At 48.9% G+C, this 19057-nt stretch overlaps 1 protein-coding gene across 2 annotated transcripts in view; it reads right to left on the reverse strand.

The window, feature by feature from the left end:
• Window positions 1–18238, reverse strand: part of SKI (SKI proto-oncogene) — a 94885-nt gene extending 76647 nt beyond the window's left edge. The window contains exons 1-2 of one of the 2 annotated variants that reach the window (XM_027658125.1): window positions 17473–18238; window positions 16441–17362 (exon numbers count right to left, since the gene is read on the reverse strand). In XM_027658125.1, the coding sequence (XP_027513926.1) occupies window positions 16441–17352 (912 nt within the window). In that variant the 5' untranslated portion in view covers window positions 17353–17362; window positions 17473–18238. Of the gene's footprint in view, window positions 1–16440 lie in introns of both variants that reach the window. The other variant, XM_027658127.1, reaches the window with a different exon arrangement.
• Window positions 18239–19057: the final 819 nt, after the last annotated feature.

The raw sequence follows: 19057 nt of genomic DNA on the forward strand, positions 1-19057 counted from the left end.
ACATCCCAGCTCCTTACTGGTCATCCCAGCTCCTCACTGCCCATATCTCACTCCCTTCACTTCCCATCCCTGCTCCTCACTGCCCATATCCCAGCTCCTCACTGCCCATATCCCTTCTCCTCTCACTGCCCATATCCCAGCTCCTCATTGCCCATATCCCAGCTCCTCACTGCCCATATCCCAGCTCCCCTCACTCCCTGCCTGATAAATCCCTTCCTAACTCAGCTCCCAGCTGCTCCCAGCATCCCCCCTCCGGCAGGAACTGCTGCTTCTCCTGCAACTTTGGCTTTATAAAAACACCAGAACCAGACAAGCAGATCTTTTCAGTTTTTTTTGGTTTGTTCTTTTCTGTCTGTAGGTAAATCTCCATGAGCCACAGACATTGTGGGATTTGGGAAGAGCTGCCTCTCCCTCCGTGCTGCAGCGAGCAGGGCAGGCAGAAGTTCTGCCCAAAGGAAGAGCTCACAATCAAATAAATGAAACTGTTCAAAAACGTCCTCTTGAGTAGGTGATGTTACTGCAGCTTATGGACATTTTGTCTTCCCTTGTCAGGAAAGCTGGCTTGCTAATTTATGGGCAGAGTGGGAAAAGCAGAGGGATACAGACAGACACAGAATACTTAAAACAGGCCTCAGAATGGAGACAAAGCTCCCCTTTCACCTCCTGCTGCTATTTACCATCTGGGATCCTGAAAAGGGGGTGATGGGTAGTTTTGTGATAGGTTTGGCAAGGGGCAGGACATTTAGGATTTTCTATGTGTAACGAGGTCATGTGTCAGCGCCTTTGCAGCACATGGGAACACCATCCAAAAGGAGGTTCAACAAAAGGGGCTGCCCTGGCTGAACTGGAAAGAAATTCTCTTTAAAAATATCCTGGCACCGAGGCAGGATCTTAATAAGATTAATAATAATAACAATAAATTCGCAGAAAACGCCCCCAGAACGCGGCGTGGAAAAGCACCCAAAAACTGAAGAGTGAACACATCCAGCTGAAAGTGGATATTTTATACTATCACATTTTTAGAAGTGGTATGAAATTTTAAAAGCAGCATGAAAATTCTGAGTCCCAGCATTTTTCTCTTCTGTTTGGAAACCAAACAGGTCAGGCCACCCCATGTTTTTTGATAACTTTTGCTTTCTTGAGCCCCCCTTCCATTGTGCTCAGGAGGTAAGACCTGAACAGGCTGATATAAAATGCACTGCAAGTCCATGGAGAGGGAGAAGTACTTTGTATTCCAGTATTCTGCAACATTTCCACTAGTACTGGGGGTTGGGGTGGGGGAGGCAACTTTGCATTTCAGGGCCTGCTTGGAAGAAGAGCAGTATTTTTATTCTTTATTCAGTATTTTCATTCTTTCTAACACCGCTTTGTTTCACAAAAGCAATTTACAATGAGCAGATAAACGAAAGGAGGAGTTCAGACACGGTTCTTCTGTTTTCATCAAAGGAATTATTAATAGGGTGAATTTCCCATCATCGGGGGCTACAGTAAATCTTTAAACAGGATCCTTTAACCCCAGGACCTGCAGGAAACATGAGCACCCCAGCCTTTTGCCCAGACTGGGTGTCTGCTGACCAAAGGGACTGTAACAACGCTGCTGCTGCAGACAATTCAATCTGGGCCCTGAATTATTTACAATCTGTCCTCTCCACGATGCCCAGATGTGAGAACCAGCCACTAGAGCTAATGCAGTGCTTTCCTGTCCTTGTGCCTCAAACTCCTGCCCCGTTTTCAAGCCTGAAAGCTTTAAACTGAAGGATGTCACTGCTACACCACAGGAAAGTCAAAGGTGGTTTGTGCCTTGTGGGAAACAAATAAGCAAAACTTCCCACTGTGCTGATGGGAAATGAAGAAGTTCTGTCAGATCCTAAAGAACAGCTCCTTCAAAGCCATCACACCTGTACCCCTGGGGATCACTGTTCTGGAAGCTGGTGTTGTTCCTTCTCAGCCTCTCCCCGTGCCTGCACATCCCTGATGGGCCCCGGAGCCAAGGGGCACCAGAAGGAACCCCAGTCAGCATTGCCACGGGACACCGAGAGATGGACACTGCCAGCCCAGCCCAGAAAGGCTCCCCTGTGGATCAGGGTTCAGGAGGCTCCATCCACAGCCTGGAGTGAGGCTGCAATCAAACCCTCCCACCATAAAACCACAGCACCTCCACCCTCAGGGGCCTCTGGAGAAGCCACAGAGACCAGATGTGCTCCTGAGGGCTCCTCTGGGCAAATCCCGCTCAGCATCATCCTGCCACCCAGCTCCCTCCTTCCCAGCTTCCCAGGGGTCCTGTGGTGTCACCTCCAAACTCCAGGAACAAAGGTTGGCTGTAAGGAGCCTGAGATCCTTTAGTGGGATCACTGAGCACACACTCCTGGGCCTTCTGAAAGAAGTGAGACCAGCAGGGATCTGCTCATCCCCACATTCAGTGGTGCCACCCCCATGTGCTCAGAGAGTCCAAGGAGGAGATGGGAGATGAAAACCCACCCGGTTGGACATCAGCACAAAAAGTCCTGTTTGTGTTAATATTGAGTTACTTCCATCACTGCAAGCCCCTGACACAGCCACAGATTGAGGAAAGCACCTTGGCCAGAGAGAACATGAAATAAAAGCCACCATTTATTATAATCATGACAACCATACTGGGGCCCTTACACAGATTCTGCCATAATGCTGTCATCTGGCTAAAAAACTAACAAATAAATGGCCTTTCACTCCAAAATTCCTTCCTCTTTTTCCTTAATGTATTGTTCTGCTCTGAGACAATGACCACAGTTTTGCTTTGTCCCCCCAGTCTTGAAAAGAGCTGTACAAAGAGAGGGACACACACATACAAAGGTTAAATGCACTGGACAATGCTCAGTATTTGAATATGCTACCAAAAAAATTAAATAAATAAATAAATAAAATCACAGTTTTGATAGTTCTGTGGGAAAAAAAAAAAAAACCTTAGCAAATTTGCAACAAAACTGTTAAGTAATTAAGGCAAGACACTTCACACATGAACTTAAACTGCTAATTAAATCCCCCCTGCTTAATTGACTAGATTTGCATATCATTCAGTGAGGAATGGGAATGGCTTGGGCATTACACAAGCACTTCCTTGTGCAGGAGGCAGCTCAGCAACATAAACTAAGGGTAATAAGAAAAAGCAACACAAGTTTCTGAATGAAACAGGAATTTTCAACACGTTCTCGTGAGGAACACCAGAACAGAACCCACTGCAGTCAGCCACTATTCCCCCAGGAATATTCAGAACTACAGCAAAGGTTTTCCAGCCATGTTTAACCTGTGATAAACCTGCTCACCTACACAGCTCCCAGTAACTCTCAGAAATGGGTTTACATCCAATAGAATCCGTTTCTACTCGAAAAACCCAAATACTTTCCTTTCTATAACTGCAGAAATTTCTATAACTGTAGCAGAAAAAGTTACCCATGCCTGCCCCTCTCTGGCACTGAACTTGGGGCGGGTTTAAGGGAAGGATTGAGCAAACTTTCCAACTTGTAGCAGGGAAGAAACGCTTTGACTCTTGGATCACCCAGCCAAGGAAAAGGGGCAACAATCTGCCAGCTCTGCCATTCCCAAATGACCCAAAGGGTGCAGGATGAAACCAGCCTGGCAGAAGTTCTGCTCCAAGGATGTCAGATGGTGATTTTTTTTTAAGTGGGTGAGGACTCAAGAGTCAAGAACACAACTTCCCCACACTGGAAAAAAGGCCAGTTCCAGGAGTTGTTCCTCTTAATGATCAGCTTTTTCAGTGAGAGTTCTTTCACCACTGCAATAGTTTATGAGAAGTGAAGGATCAGGGCCACTCTTACATTCCAGGCTCCAAAAGAAGAGTTGACTTTGTTGTGCACATTGGTGTCACATCAGTTGTGTACACATTCCATTCACAGATATTGATAAGGAGATAATTTTTTTTTACCTCAGCTTCTGTCTTAAAAAAAGAATAAATTTCATTCTTCATCTCATTTTTAAAAGGTTCTGTGAGACTTTGAAACATTAATATTCTCCCTAACAAAGCCAGCAGCTGCTCTGCCAGTCTGTGACATGGGTGGTTTTGTTAAAGGGGTTTCATGTGGGCTTTTTTTCAGTTCAGTGTGCTTTGCATATGAAACAGGACATTTCCCCACCCTCCACCCCCTCCTATTCCAGAAGGGACCTTACTTCCTCCCTTCTCCAACAAGCAGCTCATTCAGCAAAAGGGAAATCCCGAGATGCTCTCGGGCACTGAGCCGAGAGAAGGAGCTTGGGGAGAAAAACCAAACCAACAAACAAAAACAACCCAAAAAAAAAAAAGAAAGAAGAAAAAGCAGCACCACCAGCGTGTCCAAAGCAGCAGGAAGAGGAGCCACGGAGCTGGGAATGATGAACCTACTTCTGTAAACTCCTCCTCCGGGCCATGGCCCTGCCAGGCTGGGCTTCACAAACTTTTAGAATGAAAACAAAAACCAAGCAACCTTTTCTGAGTTAAGAAATTTGTCTGAAACAGAATTTGTGTGTCTCCGTATTTCTCTTCTCTGAGAACAAATACTCACTTTGTGACATCAAACTGTCTACAGCAATTAATTCTGATGTCACAGGGAATTATGATTTTGACTGAGAGAGCAAAAAAGTTCAAAAGGGGGGAGGGCTAATTAATAAAAGAGAATTTTTTTCAAGGAAAAGAACCCACATACAAAAAATACAGCAATTTCAATGTATGGGTTTCACATCTGCCAAGATGGGATCCAGCTGCTCTTTTACAAGCACATGAATGAGCATCCCTCTTAGAAACAAAGAAATATGTGGAGTTTTGTGTGACTCTACTGAAATCAAATCAAGTTATAATAAGAGAAAACTGCACCAATAAATTAGTCCAGCTAACGAGGGCAAATTTGATAAATTTTTTAGAAACCTAAATTATACATTTGCGTGTAAATTTGTAAGAGTGGAATTCAGATGTAGAAATAAGACTTCTCCACTGAAATCCCATTAATTACTCAAACAGTCACTTCTAAAATCTCAGCAGAATTTGGCCCTCAGATTATCACCAGTGAGGAGAACTGGGTACCCTGGAAGTGATTTCCACTCCAAGGCCCATTCGGAGAAGTTGGCTCAGTGGAGTCAAACACAGCCTGCCCTGAGCTCAGGCACTGGGGGCACTCAGGGCTCCAGGGCAGCTCCTGGTTCTCCCCTTTCCCTGCATCAGCTCCTGCTCGTGCCATGTGGATCATCCCCACGGCATCCAGGCCAGGAGAGCTGGGGGGAGACCCTCGGGGTCGGGACCTCAAAGACATTTCCAATCTTCTCTCTTTTCTCTGATGGCAGGAGTTCACCCTCACCATGAACCCAGCAGTGTAACTCCTGCACTGCACAGTGCAGTGACAGAACACCAACGCCCAGCCCTGATCCCAGGGAAGATGTTCCTGCTGGGAACATCCCCACACACCATCCCCTCTGTGTCACTGGAGCTTCTCCTGACCCGATGAAGCTTCACAAACTAAGCCAGAACAAGTAAACCAGGAGAGCACTGCAATTCTTCTGCAGCAATTCCAGTCCCATTGAGTCCACCTGCCTTCAGTGGAGTTCTCTGGTTCTGAGAACCAGGAGCTGCTGGCAGGAAAAAAACCAGGTCAGCTGTGCCCCACAGCATGGAAATGCAGGTGGGACAGTGACCCATGGCCAGGGAGCTGGTGGAGACAAGAGCCCAGAGCCCTCAGCCCAGCTCTAGAGCCCCCAGCCCAGCTCCAGAGCCCCTAGCCCAGCTCCAGAGCCCCCCCCCCCCCAGCCCAGCTCCAGAGCCCCCAGCCCAGCTCCAGAGCTCCCAGCCCAGCTCCAGAGCCCCTAGAGCAGCTCCAGAGCTCCCAGCCCAGCTCCAGAGCCCCCCAGCCCAGCTCTGTGCCACCCTCCCAGCCCAGCTCTGTGCCACCCTCCCAGCCCAGCTCCAGAGCCCCCAGCCCAGCTCCAGAGCCCCCCAGCCCGGCTCTGTGCCACCCTCCCAGTGCAGTGTCCCAGTGTGGGGTGACTGGGGTGACTGGGACGGGGCACATTTGTCACCCCCAGCACGGAGCTGCTCCATCCACCGAGCGAAGCGTGACGATCTGTACAAATGCAAATGTCCCAAATGCCAAGACTAACATTTCTAAAACCTAATTCAACTCTTTCATTTCTTAGCTGCAGGCCCTTCGCTGCCACTCCTTTTTTCCACCCAAACAAAAGACTAAAGGGATGACTCAAAGCAACTTGAATTTCAAGCTAAAGCCACAAAGCACTGAATGCCTCATCTTTAATATTAAACAGGTGTGCAGATGATATTCATTCAGGCCTCATCAGGGCTGGGCTAATTGTTAAAAAACTGCAAAAAGACCAAATTTACTTAAAAGACATGAGTAAGTTATTGCTACATATAATGAATGCAAGTCATACAACAAATATAAGCAAATAGTAGTTACAGCATTGCTGACTCTCTTTTCCTCTACGAATCACTTATTTTTCTTTGTATTCATAACTTTATGTAATAAAATCATAAAATTATATAATAATAAAAATATAATTCCCCTCAGAACTCAGTAGTCTTACACACAATCTTTGCTCCAGAATCAACAGGGCAAAAGAAGGATCAATGAATCCATAATAAAAAAAAGATTTTCACAGAAATGTTTGCAGACATTAAGGTGTCAGAAAAGGAACACCTCATCTGCAGGCCAAGGCCTTTGAGCAGCAGTTCTGCACATTCACTGATAGTAAAATAGAGCACTTTACACCACCTTTATCACTGTCTGCCACTGAATATGGCCCAAAGGTTATCTGGCTCCACTGGTTTTACAAAGAACTACACTGTTGTGGCAAAAAAAGGGCAGAAAGCCAAATAAAACTAAATCTTTGGCTATATTAATGCGAGCACTCACTGCATGGCATGTTCCTTATTAGTGACTGAACGGGAACAAAGGAGTATCAATGAGGGGCCTAATGCTGCAGTTTGGGCTCCTGAGCCTGATTAACTTTTCCCAGCACCACTCTCAGCACAGTTATTTCAAAGGAGTATTTCTAAATCACACCAGCACGGGTGAGAGAATTCACTGAGTAAACTGAAACTGCCAGTGGAGAGTTATGAACGACAACTTTTTTTATTTTCTTTTTTTTTTTTTTGGAATGACATTTATCTTTCAAGCCAGGTAAGTTTTCCAGCTGTGGAATGATGGTGCTTCAGAAACTCGTGTTTAACGTGTAATTTCATGAGAAATTCCTAAAATGGAAAGTGTAAATCTGAAAACCATTACATCAGCAAAGGTTACCAAAACCAAACCACATTTTAGCCTTAATACTGTGTATTTTCTGACTTTTCAGTCCATTACTCTGTATAAAAGCTCCAAACCTATTTTATCCCTATAAATATGTAAACATGGATGATCTTGAGGATTTTGTTGGGTTTTTTTTCTTTTTAAAGGCACTTGCAAAAAAACATAGAACCCAGAGAAATGTTATACTTACAGAGTTTTTTAATTATTTAAAGTAATTCACTGCTTCTAATTGGTGCTGCTGCAACCTCTGCCTGAGGAAGCAGCAGGATCCCTGCACAACCTGTATTTTTTAATAGTCAGCAGAACTAATTTTGTGAGCTAGATCCTGAAACCAGCACCTGTGTGGAGTCCCAGCACTCCGGGATTACAGAGGGATGGAAGGACAACGACCATCCCAATGCCACTTGTGCCACTGGAAATGCAGGGACAGCCCTCCAGACCTGTGCACCCTCGGGAAGGGGAAGAGGGCAGGTTCTGGGGGGCAGGACACAGCCACACAAACAGAAATTCCCGTGGGAACAAGTTCTTTTGGCCCCTTCCAGTTCAGTGAACGCTCCCGACGGCAGAACTGTCTCCTCCTGTGTGACACAAACCAGCCCAGGGTTGCTGAAGGGCAGCAGGAACATTCTCACTGAATGGTCAGAGATTCCCAAGAGCAGCACTGCTGGAGTATTTGAGGCTTTTTAATGGCAGCAAAGGCAATGACTTCTTAAATAGCCCTTAATGCTCTGGGCTGGTTGACAAGGTGGGGATCTGTCAGAGGTTGGACTCGATGATCCGGGAGGACTTCTCCGACCCCAGTGGTTCTGTGACATCTGACAATTCAAAGAAAACACCACTGCAGGTGTGCATCAGCAATTCTGCAGAGCCCAGAACATCCAACTCGAGTGCCCAGCAGTACCTGGGCAAGAAGAACCAGCACCTGTAACGTAGGTAATGTGGGTAAAGGACTGCATCAAAATGCAGGATATGGCAGTGAAAACACACGAAATGGTTTTTCTTCCAACCCTAACAGATGTTGTTCAATTAAGGATGCAAATAAATCACCCTCTGCATTGCGAGTCAGAAAACACACACATAAAAGCTTTCTAAATACATTTCAGTTTAAACTTGCATAATTCTCCCAGTGGAGAAATCATCTTCAACTTATGTAATCCTTAGAAAGAGACATTATTACATACAATTCTGTGCCACTAAGAAACGAGGAAGACATCTCTAGAAAAGAGGTGCACCCACACACGATTAATTATCTGGGTGTGGAGGGAACAGAGGGGAGAAGCTGGGACAGGGATGCAGAGCCCCGAGTGTGTGGTTTCCACAGAGACTGAGCTGTGCCGGAGCTCCAGGGGCTGCTCCCCTTTCACCAGCCAGAACTGTCTGTTATACTTAACCCAGACTTCCGAACACTTGATATCCTGTCTGCTATTTCAATGCCCTTACTCAATGTTTCAGACAGACATTACACAAACTGGCTGGTGAAAAGGGTTGAGAAACCAAGAAGCAATCCAAGTCAATGACCTTATTCTCTAAAACGATACCACTGACTGGAGGCGGGTGAGGAACAAAGCACAGGGTCCCCCAAATCCCTCACTGAAACCTTCCCGAGGAAAAGGCAAACACTAGGCTGGACTTGATTTTGTTAATGTTGCTGCTGGTCTTTTAATCCTTAGAGCCTAAGCAGTCCTTGTGCTCCCAGTGCCACTGCTTCTCATACCAGAACAGAAACTGTTTCCATTTCTATTTAAAAAAAAAAGAAAACCAAACATAAAAGTCACATTTTCTACAAAGCATGTGCAAAGGTAACCACACATAAATCAATAAACAACAGAGCCGGAACCCAAGTTATTGATTAGCCCCTTTGCTGTTTACCTCCAGAATGATGCTGCAGTTTTCACACACACACAATCTCAAGCCTCATGTACATCCTCCCTGACTCTTTACACAGGACTGTTAGAACGAGTAAAGGAGTGGCAGGACCTGTCTCATTTCCCAGAACATATGACTATGCAGCTTATCAGGTTGTGTTAAATATGCACCCACTGCTGGAGAAGCCCAGTTTTATGTGATAGCAACCAAATCAGAGATGGAGCTGATAAGAGCTCCACATATGGGAATTCCCACTGGCTTCCAGAGGAGCTCTGTCTGTCCCTCACACTCTGACAGGATCAGAGCTCCAGTTAGTGCCAGTGCTTTTGTCACCTCATCCAACCAGAAGTCAAAGCACAGCCAGTCCCTGTCATCCAGGACTGCCCAGCACCGAGATCCACTGCTCAACAACTGCACCTGACACGGCTCTGAGGCCAAGTTTGTGGGCCTTGAATTTGTATCAGAGAAAAAGGCTGGCCCTTATCCCAACTACAGACATATTTCCTCACTGGTAAAAAAAAATAAAATAAACAAAAATGGACAGATCTTAAATACAGGAAGGGAAGAACTGACCCTGTTAGATCTGTACCAAAACCTTCAAAACCAGTCTTGTACACAGTGACCAGCAGACAAAACCCTCTCAGGCTGAGTGCAGCTCCCAGCTGGAGAAAGTGCTGCCCCATTCAGTGAGACCTGCCGGGATCAGAGCACCAAACTTGGTTATTAATCCTTGCTAATGAGCAAAATGAAAACACTGCAGCAGCAGAACTGCAGGTTCTCGGACTCAGCACAGTCCTGCAAATACCAGGTCAGGCCATAAACCCTGTGAAGCCCCTTTGCCTCAACACTGGCACGTTCTGGTTCAGAATCTGCCCCCGGTCTCTGGTGCCAGTGAACACACAGGCAGGAGCCTGAGACACACAGGAGTGCTGTGGTTTGTGGGTGAACTGGTTCCAATTACTATGGGCTGATTGCTGGAGTGAGAGCTGTAGAACCGGCCCCAAACCCCAGGATTAACCTTGTGTGTTCCAGAAGATCCAGGAGCAGGTGATCTCAGTAACGATCTGAGCCTGAATCTCTACACTGGCAATGAAATGTAAGACATACAGGACTACACAAAGTGAAAACAGGGAAGGTAAGGGCCCAGAGCACATCTTTCCAGAGCAAACTTGCTTCTCTGAAATTGTTCTCCAAGAACACAAACTGCCTATACTAGAGACAGATAGAGTGAAATAGCATTAAAAAATTGGTGCTGATTTATTAATTTATATTACACATTACCTAGATTCATAAAACTTATGTAAACAAAGTAGATATTACCTAATAAAATGTATCATTAACACACATACTCTAATTGACAGATTTAAAACAAAACCATGCTATATTACTACATTTTAAAGTAATGCTTCCTGTATGTGAAGATCAATTTGAATTAAGTGCTCTATGGCCACTCAGCCAAAATAGATCGGCCTAGTAATTGACAGGATTCTATCAATAGATTCTCCACAATCCAGTCCAAATCACTTTTGCCTAAGCTCTACTTTCTTTCCAAGAACCCCTGTTGGATTTAGTGCCACTGCTCCACGACAGTTCCCTCTCAATAGGAATTCCAGTGCCAAGTCCAAAGTATGCTTTAAAAAAAAACAAACCAAGACAAGCAAATCAAACCAAATTTTAAAAAAACTTGTGTGTCTAAGAATGGACACGTGGAGACAGTTCTTCCTGTCACAGTAAAGGAGTTTGGCCAGCTGAGCCAGCACTGTGAGCTCCATCCCCAGTCATCCCCAGCCCACTGCTCGCTGCCCTCAGTCCATGCAGACCCCTCCACAGGTGGAAATAACTGAGTTCTCAGTGAGGACGGACAGTGCAGCTCTTCAGGCAGCCGAGCCCTGCTGGGCTCACCCCCTGGCTGTGCCCCAGAGCCCCAGCAGTGCTGCAGGAAGGTGCAGATAAGGATGAGGGCTCAGGGCTGCGCCCGCTGCGCTGCCCGGACACGCTCGCGCAGACGCCTCCAGATGCTCTGACAGCACGGATCCCAACGCGCCTCTGGCAAGTGCAAACACGGCCCGGCGGGTCAGCCAGCCCCGAGATAACCGGGCCCAGGGCCTGGCACGGCCCAGGTGTCGGGCTCCCGACACATCCAAAAAATCAACTGTGTTTACACGCGGCTTCAAAGCTCGCTACTGTTTGGGCAGAACACACGGCCAAGCCCGAAACCACAGAAATGGAGAGGCAAGTGAGACGGCCCAGACAATGAAGGGAGAGGCAGAGGTTTAAATATTTTAGGCAGCGATTTTCAAAAGCAGAGATTGCATATAATTCCCTCCCTAATGCAAGAGAACTGACTTGAGGAACTCGGGAACTGTTCTGGAGCAAGAGAGAGCCGTGGTTGACTCAACACCATTAGATCATGTGCGGCACACTCTCTGTCCAACACACATGCACGTACCTGCTGCTTTGTTCTCGGCCTACAACATCTGTAGAACTGTTTGCACGCTTGGGAAAAAATGCTGATGTTTGCTCCAAGACTGACACCTCCTCGGGTACACGGGATTTCATTTCAGCGTGGTATTGCTTTTGAAGTTCAGCTTTTATGATGTAAAAGGCTTCTGAACTAAACTACTGCCCCAAAACACCAGCGCCTTTGCTTTAGGGACTTGAAAATTTTTACTGGAGAATCTCTAAAATAACTCTTGAACAGGGGGTAAGAGAACACATGACTTCAGTACTCCATCAGAAAACAACTAAACCCTCAGTCCTTGGGCAAAAATTTTTGAAGAATATTTATCCAGTGGCTTTGTACCAAGAAGAATAAATCCATTAAACCCATCTTGCAATCTGACCACCACTGCCAGTGAATAAACTCAGAATCTCTCTGCTACACCTACTGTAGGACAGATCCTATTAACAAATAAAGATTACTACTGCCAGGAGGCAGGACTCTAGGACAAGACACACATCCCAGCTCTACTCCTGCAGCCTTTCAGGTGGCCATAAAGCACAGCACAGCAACCCCTGGGCAACACCTAAAAGCCCACAGCCTGCCTCCACTGCGCTTTTCCACTTGCAGCAATTTTGGTCCTTTGATTGAGCTGCACACTTGACCTGGCTAAACCTTCCCCAGCTGAGCGAGCTGCGTGTTGTGGCAGCGCCGGGTTGTGAAATACAGTGGGAGGCCTCCTGTGCTCATTTGTGTGTCAGTACCCAGAGCGCTGCTCCTGGCTTCCAGCTCCTTCATAGAAGTGCTGCTGGGACTGGAACCGTGGGAACGGGGCGCTGCTGCCGTGTGGGTGTGCAGGGACAGCTCCCCCTCCCCGGGCCCTGCTCACACACAGCTCTGCCGGGTCTGGCACCGGCCAGGGAAGCTCCACGTGCCGGCCAGCGGCGCTCGGGGCAGGGCTGGGAGAAGGGGCTTCAAAAGACACAGAGTCAAACCCACCCTCCTGCTCTGGGAACAGCAGCCAGCAGAGCCTTCAGGGCTGTGTCTGAACTAATTCAGGGCGAGGGCAGCATCCTGGTGTTAAGCCAGGACACACCAAGGCCAGATCTACCCCACAACAACACACTCACCAAGCACCAGCTACTGAGCTCAACAGAAAGGCTTTGGCACTGACGGGGAATTTCTAGGACCCTGTTTTGCAACCCTGTCAAGTTATTCACATTTTAGATTTCTAGAAATACCCCAGAATGGAGTGGTTGTGCTCCATCCACCAGTAGTGGTGGATGAAATGAGAGACAGGTAGGGAGACAGGACACCCACACGAGTAAAAGCCACATTGGTGCAGGGAGGCTCTGAAGGACCAGAGAGAAAGCAGAGTAGAACACCTGCATGAGCATGCAAGAAGGTGAAAAACCCAGTGAAGGAAACAAAATAAGCCAAATGGAGAAATTATCATGTGGCTCAAGACAAGAAGGAGCTTTGGGAAGTGGCAGGAAGGTGAAAGACCTTATGGGAGGTAAATCATTCATCCAAGCATGAATAGGGAGGATATAAAAATCAAAATCTTAGAAGAAGGTAAGAAAAGTGATTGAGGCCTCTACAGTTCCTGCTGTACTGGGGACTCCAGTTGTCACAACTCCCTCCAGTTTTTGGTTAAGACAAAAGCTTCTGCAAGTGGCAAGACCAGGCACCAGGAGTTGTTCAACCCACCCAACTGACCGAGAGACGAGATATCGACATCCACACATCCCTCTCCCAGTACAGATGGAGGGATATGCACAGCAGATACTTGATGCATACAGAAATATGCATAGGGAATGAAATATCTAGGAAAAGCTACGCCTTGTAGCACAGCTTTAAAACCACACCAAGGAAAAAAGGGAAAAAAAAAGAGAGAGAGAGAGAGAGGAAAAAAGGCAGTTCTGCCACTACGCTGAATCTGCAACAGGGGTTTGTGCCAACCCAGCTCCTCCATTTAAGTCAGACCCTTAAAAGGCAGAGCTGTGCTGGCAGAAATCTACAGACCTCATCACAGAAACCTCATGAAGACACACGAAAAGGTCAAAGAACTCGCTGCTGCTTGAACAGCCATAAAAATGGTCATATGCATCCCATGCTACCAAAATCCTACCAGAGCCCCAGGGAGACACAGCACACAAAGCAACGTGTCTACACACAGAGAAAGGAAGAAATTTAAAACACTGACAAAAAGGCCACTCCTGAGAGCAGAAAACCCCAAATCTGACACAGCAGCTTATGGCACACCATGCACACCAACACCTCTGTACAAAACAGAACAAAGCAAAGATCTACATCAAAAAGGAAGCCCACCACAAAGACACATGTGCTTCACCCTTTCATCCCCGGAGACAGCCAGACCCAGAGCCCCACAGCCTCACAGAGCCCACAGGAATTCACACAGACACACAGAATGGGACCATCCTGTCATTTCCTCACTCAGCACCTCAACTTTACTCCATTCCTTGCCCCTGGCCACAGCCTCCCAGTCTTGGAGCCTGATTAAATCTCTCCGTAATTACCCGCACGCACTGCTACAACACAAATGACCTTAGCATATGATATCCCTTGGCTGAGCCCAATGGAAAAAGACTTCAGGAAAAGGAAGGATAAGCGTACAAAACTCTGCCAGCGCCGTCAGGGTCTCCTCAGGACTGCACTGAAATAATAGGAGCCCTGAGGCCAGTTCAGAAGCCTTGAAACTTAAGCCCAGTTCTGCCCAGGATGTGATAAAATGTTCTGTTTTCTGTGCCCCATCATCTGAGCACACACACTTGCCCCTCTGTTCTTCCCCATCGGACTCTTTGCCACCTTCCAAATAAACCTATGCAGGAGACTTGACATTTTATGATGATGGATTTCTGGCAAAATTTTCCAAAAAAATAGATGGCCACCATTTCCTTACAGAATTTTTGGCATTTGCTACCAGGTGTGTTGAACTCCCTCTGCAAGGAGTGCTGCACTCCATGCAGATTTCGAGGGTGGGAGGAAGGGTCCTTCTCTTATTCTGAACTGGGATCTATGAAAAGGTCACCAAAAAAACTGAGGCAAACCCAAGATTTAATAATCTTTTTCTTGTTCTCCACCTTCAACCTCACCTGGGGTGTTGGATAAACCACACAACTGAAGAGAACACCCAAAAAGCCTTGTGAAAAAGGAAAGCACTCCACTACTAACATTCATTTTAATTAGACTCTGGAAACGACCAAGCCAGGGACACAGGACCCTCCGGGAGCAAGAATGTGGAAATTTCTTAATTCTGCTTCCCAAATGAAGCACACCCTAGAAAATTCCTTTTCCAGCATGAAAAATGTCTCCACTTGGAGAGCCATGTTCTCCTCTCTCATCCACGTTCATCTGTCCCACCATTCCATCTCGGCACATGACTGACACAGAACAGACAAGCCATTAAAAACACATCCACCTCCAACCACGGGGATAATGTGCCTCATTACAGCCCAGCTTTGTCACGGCGTCCTGACACTCCGGGGAGGAAAAGGAGGGGTGAGGACAACGACTGAGCCGGGGGCAGGAGAGAAACTGGGACTGGAGGAGTGGGACTCTGCTCCCTAATCCAGTGCAATGGGCTCTCTAGGCCTCCTAGGCTGGCTGTGGAATTTTAAAAATCCTTGCGTTTGCCTGGGTATTTTTTGTTGCATTTTTTTGGAAACAAAAACTCTGCTTCAGTCAGAGTGTACGTCTGCCCCTTTAAACAGGTATTTGGTAAGGTAATTCAGAATTCTGCTGAACATTCGCGGTGGGCTTTAAACATCGCTTCTCTTTTCGAGGCTTGTGCATCGCCCTTCCACTCCAGACACAAGAAACCCAAAGCCAAGTTGGGGAAGCTCTGGCAGTGGGGCAGAACCCAAGCAGCAATCCTGCAGCAGGAGTTTGCTTTCCCCTCGCACGGGGGAAGGAGCGGGAGGGAGCTGCTCATCCCCAGCCGGTTGCACCATCGCCAGGAGCCAGACAGACAGCCCGGTGTCTGTGAGTCCTCAAGGCCTGTGGCACTGCTGCCCGCGGAGCAGGACCGCTGCCAGATGCCAAGGCAGCCTCCCACCCACACACCAGGGATTCTGGGATCTAAAGGCAGCTCAGACTGAAAGAAAAACAAGAGACACCTAAAAAAAATGTGCTTTAGCTGTCTGGCTCAGCACGGCACGGCAGAGCTTGGGGAGCTGCTGCAGCTGGCCCTGGACAGAGCCATTTGTGGATGCATGCATAATCCAATATACAAAAGCCAGGCTGGTGGGGAAATTCAGTCTCCACAGGGATACTCTAAAACCAGGGACTTCTCCATTCACGTTCCACACATTTAATATGAAAACCAGTGACCTGCATTACTGCCACAATTATTTTCTCAACAGCCACATTTCGTTTCCATACGAGCATTTAGGGCACTGAGCCCCCACCTCCCTCCCTGGCGACACGCAATCGATCAGAAAAGTGAATGTACTCGTGTCTGGAGCCATCAGTACCCGCTCCTTTTTTCTGGCTTCTTCCTTGCCTTGACCCCTGAATGAAGCCCTTGAGACCCAAAAATCACGTACTTCCAGATAAAGTCTGGGGCAGTGTGGTGGGCTTCGAAGATCAGGGTCCACGTATAGTAAAATATACAAACACACATATGGAATTTAAACAAACTCCGACCACCGTGTTCAGAACACAACCAGAGAAATAAAGGTGCCATCTCGAGCACGGTACATGCAGAGAGAATGGAGAACACGATTAAAATTGCTAAATGACTCCACGGAAAAGCAGCTGGTAACAAATTGGGTATATCGGTGAATGTTACCGAAATTCCCCCCAACCTCCTTTAAAACTGCAGGCATCACTTACCCGGGGGGCTTTCCTCTTGTATTTGTTGTTATAGTCAAATTTTTCTTTCATTTCATCTAAGAGCTGGCCCAGTCTAGCTTTCTCCTCTTTCCCAGTATAATCCTGGCTGAGGAGGATATAGGATCTCCAGTTTGCAGAGTCAAAGCCCCAGTGGCAAGTCCTGTTTTCCAGCGATTTGTGAGAGTGGACCACAAATTTGTGAGGTGGGTACATGAGCCTGCAGTCCAAGCACTGGATGCAGGCTGCGCTGGGGTTACTGTAAAGCTCTGGCACCAGGAGTCCCTTACACTTCCCAAAGCACTCATGATACACCTTGAAGCTCTTCTCCGTGAGCTCCAGCTCAATTGTGCTCGAGAATTCCTTCTTGCAGTGGGGGGGATAGGTGCCACCATAAAGCAAGGCGTTACAAAGCCTCTCAGCGTCAGTTTTCGTGATGAGCCCGCAGGAAGGAGCGGAGAAGGGCAGGATGCCCATGACTTTGAGGATTTCCAGCTGGTCAGCAGTGCATCTGGAGCAGTAAATATGCAGCTCATCACACACCGAATTAATCTGCTGCAGGGAGAAGTCCCTGAGCACCGAGTTCAGGATCTGGGGCAAGCAAAGCCGCTTCTCTCCACCCACCACGAAGCAGGAGATGGTTTCCCCTTCCAGGATGGTCTCGCACCTCTCTGTGGATCTGTCCGAGGGCATGAAGAAGGGACCGGGCATGACCGGAGGAGGCTGGATTGGGGGCAGATGCAGTACAGGTTCCGCGGGGTCTTTGCCATTGTCTTTCTTGTACATCTCCTGTGCCCATCGTGCTGAGAAAGCAGCAGGGCCACCCAGGGAGCTCATAGAGCTCAGATGAAACTGTTCCAAGGTCTTCTGCAGTCCTGGATGAGGCTGGAAGCTGCTTCTACTTACAGTCTCCATTTTTTAATTTCTATTCCCAAAACAAACAACAAAAATCCCCAGTTATCTTCCACCCTGGTACAAATCCACTTAAGGGATTTTTTTAAGGAAAAAAATATGAACAAAATAAAACAAACCCACCCTTGTTTTTTTTTCTCCTTCCCACTCAGCAATCCACTAACGGAGAGGAAATAAATCCTTTTGTATGCGTGTCTCTCTCTTCTTTCCTCTTGGTTCGTTACAATTTCAAACCCTCCAAGTCTCCAAGCTGCCCCGATGGAGCAGAGAATCACGGCAAAAAGAGGTCTTCATCCGAGCACTCACCCCCTCAGCCAGCCCCCAGGCAAACCGATCCCTCCTCCCACACCTCCGACACTCACACACTCACTCACACACACACACACCACCCACGGAAACACAAAAAGTCTGTGCCGCGCTCCGAGCACCCGGGGCTCAAATATGTTCTGGCGGCTGCTGCTTCTCTGCAGTGATCCCCCTTCTGTCCATATCCACCGGAGGAAGGCGCGGGGGAGGAAAGCAGAAAGCAGGAGGCGGCAGAAGGCTCGGTCCGCGCGAGAACAACGCAGGAGGAAAGGCCCCGCTCTCGGCGCTGCCGCGGGGGCTCCGCACGGGCGATGAGCGGCTCCGCTGCCCCTCGGGGTCCCTCTGCTCGGCCGGGGACGGCTCCTCGTCCCTGGGGTCGCCTCCCTGCCCCTAGTGCTGCCGGCGCTGTCGGCGTGCCGTGGGGAGCCGCGGGGAGAGCGCGCACATCCTCGCCGCTCCTCTCGCCAGCAGTGACTGAGAGTGCCTGCGAGCTGAGCTAATGCAGGCGGGCTCAGCCTCCCGCCCCGCGCCTCCCCCCCTCTGTTTGTTGGTGTCTGCCTCAGTCATTGAATCCCGGCCAAGAATGTGACCAACTCCCCAGGCCGGGCTCTTCCAGGAACAGCGCCCGCCTCCCCCCTCGCTCTGCGCCGACACCAGCCGGGATGTGCCGAGCCGAGCCGAGCCGGGCCGAGTCCAGCCGAACCGGGTCCAGCCGAGCTCAGCCTTGCCGGAGAGAGCCGAGCTCAGCCGAGCGGAACCGAGCAGGGCCGAACCGAGCAAAGCCGAACCGAACCGAGCCGAGCCCTGTCGAGTTTAGCCGAACGGAGCTAAGGCTTGCCGAACTTAGCCGAACCGAGCCGAACTTAGCCGAACTTAGCCGAACCGAGCCGAGCCGAGTCGCTGCACGGGCGGGCGCGCGGCGCGGCCCCGGCGGCGGCGCCGGCGAGGGAGGGAGGAGGAGGGAGGGAGGATAAACTGCTGGGTTCACGGACCGCCGCGCCGCCAAGGAGGGCCGGGAGGGCGACGGCTTTTCCTCTCGCCGCTGGATCTCTGGCAGCGGGGAAATGGAGCGGCGCTCGCACGGGCACGGAGCGTGTGTGTGAGCCCTGCCAGAGCCCTGCCAGAGCCCTGCCCGAGCCCTGCCAGAGCCCTGCCCGCTCCGCTGCGGGCACACGCCCCGCGCACCCCGCGATCGCGGGCGGCAGAGCGCGATGGACGGGCGAGAACTGCGCGGGCCGGGAGCGCCGGGGCCGCCGAGCCCACCCAGCGCTGCGGGCACAGCGATCCACACACGTGTGCTGCCCTGGGCTCGGCACACACATGTGCACCCCGCTCACACACATGTGCCCCCTGCTCACACATGTGCCCCCCGCTCTCACACACATGTGCCCCCCGCTCTCAC

Source organism: Corapipo altera, unplaced genomic scaffold, assembly GCF_003945725.1.
Source record: "Corapipo altera isolate COAL_440 unplaced genomic scaffold, ASM394572v1 301, whole genome shotgun sequence".
NCBI lineage: Eukaryota > Metazoa > Chordata > Aves > Passeriformes > Pipridae > Corapipo > Corapipo altera.